Source organism: Schistocerca cancellata, chromosome 1 (genome assembly GCF_023864275.1).
Source record: "Schistocerca cancellata isolate TAMUIC-IGC-003103 chromosome 1, iqSchCanc2.1, whole genome shotgun sequence".
NCBI lineage: Eukaryota > Metazoa > Arthropoda > Insecta > Orthoptera > Acrididae > Schistocerca > Schistocerca cancellata.
In genome coordinates this window covers 295,977,629-295,990,609 of record NC_064626.1, presented here as the reverse complement: position 1 = coordinate 295,990,609, position 12,981 = coordinate 295,977,629, and the positions used below count along the sequence as shown (strand labels likewise).

General features: G+C 38.8%; 1 protein-coding gene across 1 annotated transcript in view; it reads left to right on the top strand.

Annotated features, from left to right (window-relative positions):
* Positions 1–2,487, top strand: part of LOC126171732 (putative tRNA (cytidine(32)/guanosine(34)-2'-O)-methyltransferase) — a 74,315-nt gene extending 71,828 nt beyond the window's left edge. Inside the window, exon 7 of the mRNA XM_049920822.1 lies at positions 2,281–2,487. Within this exon, the coding sequence (XP_049776779.1) occupies positions 2,281–2,391 (111 nt within the window). The 3' untranslated portion in view covers positions 2,392–2,487. The remainder of the gene's footprint in view (positions 1–2,280) is intronic.
* The last annotated feature ends 10,494 nt before the right edge of the window (positions 2,488–12,981 follow it).

Here is a 12,981-nt window from a genome sequence, read left to right as displayed (position 1 = left end):
AGAAGTAGCTTTCTGGTGTGCCCCAGGGAAGTGTTTTGGCATGCTTGCTGTTTATGTTTTATGTTGATGACCTTCCAGACAGTATTAATTGTAACTTCTGATTTATTTTTTTTTTTTTTCAGATATCTGTAACGCAGTACCTGAAAGAAACTGCATATATGAAGCTTCCTGGCAGATTAAAACTGTGTGCCCAACCGAGACTCAAACTCGGGACCTTTGCCTTTCGCAGGCAAGTGCTCTACCATCTGAGTTACCGAAGCACGACTCACGCCCGGTCTCACAGCTTTACTTCTGCCAGTATCTCGTCTCCTACCTTCCAAGGTTCCAAGGTTCGCAGGAGAGCTTCTGTAAAGTTTGGAAGATAGGAGACGAGATACTGGCAGAAGTAAAGCTGTGAGACCGGGCGTGAGACGTGCTTCGGTAGATCAGATGGTAGAGCACTTGCCCGCGAAAGGCAAAGGTCCCGAGTTCGAGTCTCGGTCGGGCACACAGTTTTAATCTGCCAGAAAGTTTCATATCAGCGCACACTCCGCTGCAGAGTGAAAATCTCATTCTTGGAACTGCATATATGTTCAGTCAAATCTTGATAAGATTTCACAGTGGTGCAGAGATCGGCAACTTGCTTTAAATGTTCAGAAATGTAAAATGATGCAATTCATAAAACAAAAAAAATTACAGTATCCTATCACTATAACATCAGTGAGCCACTGTTGGAATCGGCCAACTCATACAAATACCTGGATGTAGCAGTTTGTAGGGATATGAAATGGAATGATTACATAGGCTCAGCTGTGGGTAAAGCAGGTGGTTGACTTCAGTTTATTGGTAGAATGGTAGAGTACCGGGGTAGTGCAGTCAGTCTATAAATGGGGTTGGTTACAAGTCACTCATGTGACCAGTTCTAGAATATTGCTTAAGTGTGTAGGACCAAGAGGGGATATTACACATATACTATACAGAGAAGGGCAGCATGAATGGTCACAGGTTTGTTTGATCCGTGGGAGAGTGACACAGAGATACTGACAGAAGTGGACAAAAGTCTCTAGAAAACAAACATAAACTATCCCAAGAAAGTCTGTTAACAAAGTCGCAAGAACTGGTTTTCAATGATGATACTAGAAATATACTACAACCATTTACATATTGCTCACACATGTATCATGAGGATAAGTTTGGATTAATTACTTCACACACAGATGCAGTCAAACAATGATTCTTCCCATGCTCCATACATGAATGGGACAGGAAGAAACCCTAATAACTGGTACAACAGGATTTATCCTCTCCAGTGCACTTCTTGGTGGTTGGAGAACATAAATGTAGATGGTCCAATTTTTAATCAGAATGTGATATAACATATTCAGAAGACTTGGTAGGAAATAATTAAACAGTTTTTTCAAGAATGAGGGAGTGATTCTTTTATTATTTTACCTTCAGTTTTAATTAGTATTAACTATGACATCTTTTAAGACTATTGGGGGTGGGGGAGCCTGATTACTATACAGCATGGATATCCGGCAGGACTGACACGTATTTCAGTATATCGTCACGCAATAAAATTTTTACATATTTCAACTTCAGTAATAGTGACATCCTCAACGTTTGTAGTCGTGTCTTCCCCAGTTACATGTAATATTACGGTATATTGATAATTTTTACTTATGGACCGTCTGACAACAACTGAATAAAACACAACGGTTTTTTCCCACATTCCACAGCACTATGAACTGAACGCTTGTTTCAATACAAAACATTGCATTGAAACAAGCATTCAGTTCATAGTGCTGTGGAATGTGGGAAAAAACCTCAAATTGGCATTCATAAGAAGAAGAACAACACCAAAAATGCAACAGGAGCGTAATATGTAAGAAATTGTCCACACAACCAGCCACTGATGATGCCTTGCAGAAAATAAAGGCGAAACGCGTATGGCACTAAAATTGTGTTTTATTCAGTTGCTGTCAGACGGTCCATAAGTAAAAATTATCAATCAGTAATAGAGCTTTATTCGTGAATTTTATTTAAAAAAATAATAGTGCTGTAAAAGCTTCTTATGTATCACAAGAGATTATAAAAATAGCTTGTACATTTGTGTGATTACAATATTATTCCACATTTTGAATTTTCTGTTAAAAATGTCACCAACCAGCCTGTTACATGAACTTTTACTTTATAATTATTAGAAACATGTCTCCTGCATTCTTTTCTCCTTAATAACATCTTTGTTTAAATTACCCACCCAACATATGAAATCTATTTATTCTCATGAATTTGTTACAGTTGGATGCAGAAGGAAAGCATGTACCTCTCCCACCAGTTCAGGAACCTATTTCACCGCCATATGCGAAGTACCTTATGATGAAGAGAAACAATGAGCTTCCAAAATATTAAAATCAGTAAAAGTTGTGAGAAAATGACCTGGATGTACCATGGTTTTGTTTTACGTAAATTTTATAAAATAAATATGTGTAAACTAATGTGCTGATGTTCTCCAGTTCATTTGGTACTAAGTAATATAAGTGGAAGTTCTTGATGAATCAGATGTTAAATTTTTATACAGTTCTGCCACAATAACTCAGACATATTGCTTTAAAAAACCTTTCCAATTTTTGTTTAGTGTGAAACAGTTGTGATACATTCCTAAAGGAGGCATCCTCACAATTTACAAAGAAAGTGGTTTCATTAGATTTTGGAAATTATGTTTGAATGTGGTCTGTGTTCCGTTCATTGTGTATGGAGAGTGAAAATCAGAAGTTTCAGTCAACTTTGTCCAACATGTATCTTTGTAAGTTGACAGTGGTAGCCTGAATATTGTTCCAAGTTCACCCAGGGTTCATGGACAGTTGGTATACACCAAGGACTTGAGGTAGCCCCATAAGAAAAAGGCACAGGACAGAGGGTTAAATCTTTTAGTGTGCTGGCCACTAAAGATTGCCCCTCACAGAGGTGATATTGTCGGGAAGAGTTCACACAAAAGTGTCATTGACGTTCATGCCGTGTTAGCCCCATGGCACTGTCTTGTTGGAATTAGACATCCCCCCGCCCACTGCACTTCTTCAAGTTGGGGAAGAAAAAAGCTCAGTCATTTGTACATAACACTTAGAAGTGATCGTTCTCTTTGGAAAACCAGAGGCCAATAATGACAATTTTGGATAATGCATATCAAACAGTCTCACATTCTGTATGCAGAGGCTGCTGATGAAGTTCTCTGGGGTTCATACCTCTCCAATATCACCTGTTTTATTTATTCACTCATCTAGACAAACGAAAATGTGCCTTGTCATTAAAGAACACATGGGCTTCATCATGAGGTAATTTTTTATCAATCCTACACATGCATTTTTTGTTAAACAAAATTGTGTGGATGAAGTGTGTCAACTACTGTCAGTTTGTATGGATAAAATTTCAAGTCTTCACAAAGAATTCATCTCACTGTGTGATTGAGAAATTGTGAGTGCAGTTGTATGCTTGAGTGCAGATTGCTTGGGGAAATTCAAAATTGCCAGCCTTACTTTTTCGACACATTTTGGTGCCCGGGTGATCCTTGAAGGTCCTGGTTTCCTTTCTGCACACTACCAGTATCCATAAATGTGTCCACCCACATAAGAATCACTTTTTGATTGGGAACATGGCATGCAGGCATGATAAACTAAGACATCCAACGCCAGACAGCAATGAGTAACAGCCTCAGAATAGCACACATTTCAGTTTAGAAAGTCCCAGTACCAACCGTGTACATTAGATGGATTCATATATACAGTTGAAGATATTTTTCAGTTTTATGTTGACATCCATAATATTAACTGCCAAAGAATTTGCACCCAATTATTTCTCTACAACGAATTATACAAACAAGGCATTAGTATAATATGTAACAAAAATAAAATAGTATGAAAAGGATAGTTGCTACTCACCATATAGAGAAGATGCTGAGTCGCAGATAAGCACAACAAAAAGACTGTCAGAAAGTGAGCTTTCGGCCAACATGGCCTTTGCCAGAAACAGACAGAAATCTCTCTCTCTCTCTCTCTCTCTCTCTCTCTCTCTCTCTCTCTCTCTCTCACACACACACACACACACACACACACACACACACACACACGACCACAGTCTCTGGCAGCTAAAACCAGACTGCGAGCAGCAGTGCATAATGGTAGAGGCAACAGGGTGGTGGGGGGTGAGGGAGGAGGCTGGGGCAAGGAGGGGGGTGAGGGAGAGCAGGGTAGGGTTGGTAAATTGCTGCTTCTTGCGGGAGTGTAAAGGGACAAGGTGGAGATAGGGTAGGACAGCTAGGTCCAGTCAGGAGGTTTGACTCGGGGGGGGGGGGGGGGGGGGGGGCTAGATGGGTATGGTCAATAACTAACAAAGGCTGAGGCCAGGAAGGTTACAGTAACGTAGGAAAATGTTGGAGGGAGAGTTCTGACCTACGCAGTTCAGAAAAGCTGGTGTTCGTGGGAAGGATCCAGATAGCACAGGCTGTGAAGTAGTCATTGAAATGAAGAATGTCGTGGGTGGCTTGCTCAGTAATGGTGTGGTCCAGTTGTTTCTTCGACACAGTTTACAGACAGCTTGTTGATTGTCATGCCCATGTAGAATGCAAAACAGTGGTTGCAGCTTAGCTTATAGATCGCACGACTGGTTTCACAGGTAGCCCTGCCTTCGATGGGATAAGTAATGCTTGTTACCTGACTGGAGAAGGTGGCGGTGGGAGGATGTATGGGACAGGTCTTGTACCTAGGTCTGTTACAGGGATATGAGACATGAGGCAAGGTGTTGGGAGCAGGGCTTGTGTAGGAATGGACGAGGATATTGTGTAGGTTCAGTGGACAGTGGAATATCACTGTGAAAGAGATGAGAAGAAGGATCAGCTCTTTCCCAAAGTCTCCCCTTTTACCCCATTCCCAAATTCAATCATGCAAGATTTGTTAAAAACCTTCTCTCCTTCTCCCAGTCCCTACACTGGAAAAACTTTTTCCCCATCACTAATCCTGCCAATCAACCCTGCCTGACTCATTTCACTCCTCCATCCAACCGTGATCCAACCCCACTGCTCCCCCCCCCCCCCCCCCCAATCACCCCCCGTAAACATTCCAGAATTTCTTAAGCTTGAACTTTGCCTCACCATCATCCCTAAAACCTCTCAACACATAAACTAACCATACATCTGCAGAACTACAATTCACCACCTATAAACTGATCCCAGCTTTATAATCCTACCTGCTGACAAAGTCTCAAATGGTTCAAATGGTTCTGAGCACTATGGGACTTAACATCTATGGTCATCAGTCCCCTAGAACTTAGAACTACTTAAACCTAACTAACCTAAGGACAGCACACAACACCCAGCCATCACGAGGCAGAGAAAATCCCTGACCCCGCCGGGAATCGAACCCGGGAACCCGGGCGTGGGAAGCGAGAACGCTACCGCACGACCACGAGATGCGGGCGACAAAGTCTCCACCACTGTTGTTTTGAACTGCAAGGATTAGGTGGCAGAGGGACTCCACCAGTGGTCAGATTCATACACCTACAAACACTGCTACAGTGACTCTGCTATAACGTGAGTAGCAACCATTCTTGTCATAATATTGTTACATTCCATCCTGGTATTGCCATTGTTTAGTACAATAATATGGAAATATATATATAGGACCTTTGACTTCCATGGGGCTCTCAACTCTTCTGCAAGCACATAATTGGCCAAACCAATGTCCCACCCTTTCCTGACTACTTCCTTATCTGTACTGCTTGCCTGATTGTCACCTATACTCCACTCAGGGACCCAATCAGTAATGTCTGCATATGGATTTGACAATCATGGGGTCCCAAGTTCAGGTCTGAAGCACAGCCATTTGTCCATTTCTGTAATCTTGGAGCATGCTTCAGCAGCCATCACTGAGTATGATGATGGAACATTATTTATCACAATGAATGGGGATCTTAGCTTAACAACCTGAATTCCAAACCTTGTACATATTACAATAATAAGCCTTCTGCCTCATGGTGGGCTACACGCCGATGGCGTGAGTAGCTGTTGAGATGAACTGTTGTTCATGGGTAACCTTTGGGGAACTTGCTGGATCTCAGTTGTAGACGACTTACCTAGGAAACTGGGGCTCTTTGTGGGTGGACTGTATTGGTTCCTTAGTCGCTCTTTGAAACAACATGATCCATGAATTTCCTATATAAAAAAGAAAAACACTCCCAGTGGAAAGGATGTACTATAAGGAGGGAGTAACAACACTCAAACAAATAAAAGAGACTGAGAAGGCTGTACTCCTGATCAAGATTCCCTTTCATGTGGTGATCAGATGTAATACTCAAATGTTTTTTCTAGCAATAACATATGAAGAAGGGTGGTTTGATAGAAGTGTTGCTATTCCATTTAAGCAAAGAGCAAGAGGCTTTGATGGATACAAATCCATTGAGCAAATAAGAAATGGCTCTCATATTGGTGAGACAGCATCAGCCTGGCAAGTAACAATCTTAATGAAATATAAGTAACTTGGAGAATACCCAATGAAAGTTGATTTGGTCTCTTAACTTTAATTTGAGTAAAGGTGTTGTGACATTCTGTGATATAACAGAACACAAATGAAGCACAACTGCTGAAGAATGCGACCCAGAAGGTATCATGGAGGTGTGCAAATATAATAAAAGCTGTTGACAGCATGCTCTCAAAAACAGCTATATTTGTGTTAATTTTCAGTATGTTGGTGTTATCTGTATGACACTTTATATGATTTGAAGTCCTTTTATCTCAAACCCTCTGAGGTGATTTACAAGCAATGATTTTGGGATGTAAAAGTTAAATAACAAGCAGGTGCTATGGTGCATTAACAGGACAGGTTATCATCCAGACTTGATACTGAGAATGACGTAAGAGAATGAAGAGAAGAAAATCCAAGGATTGAAAATAACAAGTCTTGTACCATATAGCGTGAAGTGAAGAAAATCCTCAACAAAATGCTGCCACCTGTCTATAGTATGTCATTTGCAACTGAACTCATAAAAACAGCTACAGTGAAAGCATTTTGTATGGCCCAGACTTAAAAAATGCAAAATTGAGGAAAATGCAGAATGGAGGAAAATGTTAAAAACCCACATAATATGAGCAAAAACACATGTAATTGGCATATATGATTACAAATCGCAATCTGCTCCAATACTTTGTATAAAATCTGTCCATTTGAAGGGAATTAAGTGTACAGCACACTGTTTATACAGGGTGCACATAAAGTCCGGGAGCACTCAATTATTTATTGCACCAGAACTAAACATTGTACAGCAGTCATACATATTGCATTTTGAAGAGAAACTCTGAAACTTTTTCTGACAAACATTAGATATGTGAACCACGAGTGACCTGGCAGACGTCAACCAAGTAATCGAATTCTACCCATCCCAGCACGGCACTGTCAACTGTAGCATTTGCTTCCCGTATTCTCTCCCAGAGCTCTGCTACATCACATGGTAGAGGTGGTAAACAGCCTTCCCTGTTGGTGGCTTCTTACCATACTTGGTTCTAAACACCCGTTGAACAGTTGTAGCACATTTGTGTTTGTCAGACTCCAACACACAGAAAGCTCGCTCCGCACCTGAACTCACCATGTTTGCAACTACCGCTGACTGTCAGCAAGTTACCAAACTATGCTGTGGCGTTATACATGGAGGAGAAAAAAAAACTTTCAGGGTTTCTCTTCAAAATGACAGATGTATGATATCTGTACAATGTTTGGTTCTTGTGCATAAATAATTGAAAATGTTCCCGGACTTTATGTACACCCTGTACATTAATTCGTGGTAATGAATTTCATCAGATCTTAAAAAAAATCACAGGTGTGTAATGGGTAGTAAAAACTCATCAAAAAATTGAAATTGGTATTCAGGTACAAGGTAATCGAGCTATTTCCCATCATGTTATGACCACAAATTGTACATTCAGAACATATGCTCTTGAGAGATCATCCTTTGTGCTCACCCAGAAAAAAGCAAAAATTGATAAATGTGTTGTATTAAACCATAAGCACAAATGCAGTGATCTGCATAATGACATATTTTATCACTATTGCTGTTATTGTCTAATGCCTTTCTTTTACAAGCCACACTTCATATGTTCACATCATTCATTCTCATGAGAGAGAGAGAGAGAGGGGGGGGGGTGAAAAATTGAGTTTACTTCCCTGGTTGACATTACAAGTTTATTCGAAGTCAGCTTGGTGAATTTCTGTAGACTGTAAAATGTAAATCTGAAACGAAGCTCAGGTGCTACATTGTCACTTATGTCCTCTATGACTGGTGCCAATCTTTACAATCTACAGTGTGTGGTGTGTGCAGTGCAAAGTATACACAACTGTAGTGTACCTAGTTGTTGCAACAGTATCATGTCAGTTTTGAAAACAAAACTCTTTAAAATGTGCTATTGCAAAATATTTTTTTCTATTTCTATGTGACATCTCTGTTATAGCACATCATCTCCACTTAAAGTATATTTTCAGCACTTCACAAAATGCTTTCACCCCCACCTCCACTCCAGTCACTGAAGGGTCACTCCCCCCCTCTACACATCCGTTAGGCAAGTTCATTTTACACGTGTTGGTGTGGTGTGGTGTGGTGTGGCTGCACTGGGTATTGGGTGACTTAACAAGCTGCCAGCCAATAAGAGTTCACTAGCTGGAAATGGGCAATGTTTCCTTGTTTATAACCAAGCATATACTTCGAGACTGTGTTTGAATTTGAAAGGTTGACTATTGATATTGTCGCTGAACACAGTACATTGGAAATATGTGTCCTAGTTAGCAAGTTTTCTCATTCAGTGTATTTGCAGTTTTGTAATAGTTTTACACAATGAACATACTGCAAATGTTTTAACTTCTGCCAAGCAGATTATTTAGTGGCACATAAACTAATTTTAATTTCAGTTTTATTTAAAAAATAATTAAAAAACAATTGATACAATCAATTTTTATTGGACCTTATTCCAAAATTTTAAGTTTCGATGAACAAAGGAAAATCTACAGCAGGTGAGTACATGGAGTGTAACAGCTTTAAGGCACAGAATGAAAAGAATATTTTACCATTAAAGCAGTTCCTAAATTTTGCCATCTCTCTAAAAAAATAAGTGCAAAATCTTAAAATAAGGTCCTTCTCTTGAGGAAGTAATAGATACGTATGGTCGAGTTAGTTTTACTGTGTCTTAAATTGTTTCTTTTTCTACTCATACATTACCACAGTGTTGTAACTCTCACACACAACACAGTTTAAATGATCATCATCATCAGCAGCAGCAGCAGCAGAATTAGGTACACGCCATTTCATCAAATCATAAAAATACCTATATCCATGCATAATATAATTAAGTAAGAGTTGCATGTCTTGCATTTTGTTCCTATTAATAGCTATTGGTCCAGTGTAATCCTTTCCAAACTTAAAAACAACGAACACTTCCGGAAGTAAAAGATTGAATGTGTGTTTCTGTAATCCTCCTATGTATTCAAGGGCTGCAACACCTGATTGACTAACTTTGTTCAAAATGTATCAAAAAACGTGGTTGGAACCTGACTTTCAGTAATGAGGACAGGTGAAATACAAAGCATGTGAATATGATCACCATTGAAAGAGCATTATTGCAGGAGGAAGGCCCTTTTCAAACAGAAAGATTTGTCTATGTGTATAGAATCTGGTACTGTCCTTAACTTTATTTTCTTGAAATTTTGAGTAAAGTCTTTTAATAATGAATATCAATTACATTTCATTAATTCTGGAATTAACATCAGTGGATACACCTTACAAACAAAGGCAAATTAACATTTCTGTTAAATGCAGAAATTAAATGTGGGAAATAAAAGTTCTGTAGAAAATAAGCCTTTAGACGCTTTTAATAAAATCTTGAATTGAATGTTTTACTTTATCAACACTGAGACACACTTCCTATTCCTTTTGTGGTGTGAAGTAACAAACTCACTGTTCACTGACACTATAGTTTTTTGAAAGATGTCAGATATCACATTCTTTACCTAGAAAGATTTTCAGATTAAAAGATTGGGGAAAAATCTGCAGTTAAATTATGGGTTTTCTTCAAACAGAAATGCTATCTACGTGAAGCTCTCTACATACAGCTCATTGCTGGGCCGAAGTGGCCATGCGGTTCTAGGCGCTGCAGTCTGGAACCGTGAGACCGCTACGCAGGTTTGAATCCTGCCTCAGGCGTGGATGTGTGTGATGGCCTTAGGTTAGTTAGGTTTAACTAGTTCTAAGTTCTAGGGGACTAATGACCTCAGAAGTTGAGTCCCATAGTGCTCAGAGCCATTTGAACCATACAGCTCATTCTACATCCAGTGAGTATAAGAATCAGTAGTAATACATATTTAATTAGCTCCTTTGTATAATTGTTGTAATGCGGCAGCCAGTTTGCTGTCATTGGTGAATATTAGGCTTTTCCTCTTGAATTTTATACTGTCAACAATGGATGCCAGTCTCCAGCATTCATATCAACAATCATTTCTTATAGATCCTTTGTAACTGCATTCCTACATCCAGAGCAAATTTGCCTCACAAACCTGGTTCACATGCCACTGCATGGCCTTCTGATTAAGTATTTCAGTTTTTATTTAGATGTTCATTGTTGTCACTAAGCAGGTCTATTCAGCACTATTTTTCATTGACATAAGTCCCAACTGACTTTTATTCCTTTTCACAGTTTGTTACTACACTAGGAATATTTAATATTTATATATTTTCAAAAAAACGAAGTTGGTTCTTCCCTGTGTTGCCCAAACAACACTTTACAGATTACGTTCACTTCTGTGGTTCATTTGTTAGACTGATGGGACTCAAATCAGTATGCAAGTGTTTCTTTCTTTTTTTTTTCCCCCGTGATATTTATTGAATTATACAAAAAAATAAAATAAAATAAACTGTCCTCAGGTAGCCCACATGTCTCACAATTTGCTAAATGGTTATGTACTTTACTGGAAAAATAATCTCACTGACGAAAGAGTGAAATTGTCCTTAGCACTTGACTACAAGCTATTGCTGTATTGGTCCACGTTTCACTTGTAATAATAGTGTGCTACATCTACTGGCCCTGTTATGAGCACCTCAGAAGTCTAGTGCTTAAGACCTAGTTCTGGAGCCCCCCCCCCCCCCCCTTCGACCACCACCACTTCTCCTTGCTGAAGATACTCACAATATACTTAGGAGCTATTTCAACTCCCAGCATGAGTTTAGGAGATACCACTGAAACCTGAACAAACTTATTCTGCTGGAGGTAGCAATATAGAAAGGCCCTCCACTTTGAAGAAAGCATGCAATAGAACTTGAGAGTGCAATACTGTCAAACACTTTCATGTATTTGGGAATATGAGTTTTTTGTTGAAGAATGACAAGACTAAGTCCATAGAGTCGATGGCCAAGAATAGCACAGAGAGTGAATGTTATGAGCAGAAGTAAAGTGAGCTCAACTTAATACTGATGTACAAAGCCAGGACCATCTTTAATAGCAACACACAACTAAACACAGTTCCGAATCATAGTCCAGATTCAGAAAAGCCAGTAACAGTTGTATTTGAGAACTTTCAAAACAAATGGGTCAGTGATGAGATACATATTACCAATCCATCCACCAGAACAGGTATGTATTTTCTGGAAAGGGCTAACAACCATCCCCATGTGACATGTTTGCCAAAATCCCTGGAGTTGGCAACTTCAGTAATAGATACAGTGCTGCCATCTTGGTTTTATTTTAAATAGCAAGATTCAAAATTTGTAGTGGTTCTGAAACAATATACAATTGTTCCTTAATGACAAGTTACCCCAGAATATCATGCCATATGGCAATACTGAATGAAGTTAGGAAAAGTAAGTGATGTACAACATTTCATCTCCAAAGTCTGATATTAATCACCACACAAAAATCATAGACCTTTCACATTAAAGAATATGCAGCACATGACTTCCAGTTTACATTCTTATCAACATAAACATCAAAGAATTGAAGGCCCTGTTGTTAGTCATATCATACACTCTTAACTAGCTGTCACAGCTATTTTGAAATATAAACATACTGAATTACATTATGGACATTAAAAATTTTAAAGACTGAAAGTTATGATCAGCTGTTATTGGAATCAGAATGCAACAGTGTATCCAAATGCAACGAGGTACCACAGGCTTTATTGTACGAGTAAACTATGTATGATGTGCTAATGGTGCTGAATTTTTAAAAACTTTCTGCACAAAGTGCACTGACAGTTTGCAAATTAACAAATGCTGTCACATTGTACATAGTTTACTGTTATCATGATAGATGTGGGCCTCATTGCCTCAAAATATACTTTGCAACATTTATGATAACAAAAATTAGTTCCACCCCCACCCACCCCTCCAAACCCTCAAAAAACACAATTTACAAGAACAGAAGTTGTGAGGTATTTCTGTTTCGTAATCCAGATTCATAAATAAATTTGTGCCTCTTGGTTGATGAAAAATGTGAGTAAAACTTCTTTTAAGAGTAGTACCAAGGCTAGATGCACAACATAGACAGCCACGAACAAAGCTATTCTTACTTGACAAACAGACATATTCAAGAAATGGAAGTAATTACCAAAGGATAGCTGTTGACCAATTAGGTAAAAGAACATTGCATGGACTCTGCAGACAAGGACACAGCAATCAGGCCAACAAATTTAGCTTAGATATTATTAGCAACATAAGAGATGGCATCTGCAACTTGCAGAGGAGCCTTAGTAACTAACATAGACAGGCAGACATACTATGAAACTAGGCACACATTTAGAGCTATCTTCTGTATAATAACTAAATATTTTTGTTAGAATTAATCATAATTGCTTGACATTTATTTTTATTTGCTTTATTTTGTTTACTTTTCTACTTTTTTTCTTCTATCTTTAGTGAAATCTGCAAGTTTCTGTACCATGTAAATTCCAGTCAGTAGAAGACAACAATGATATTTTTGCCATG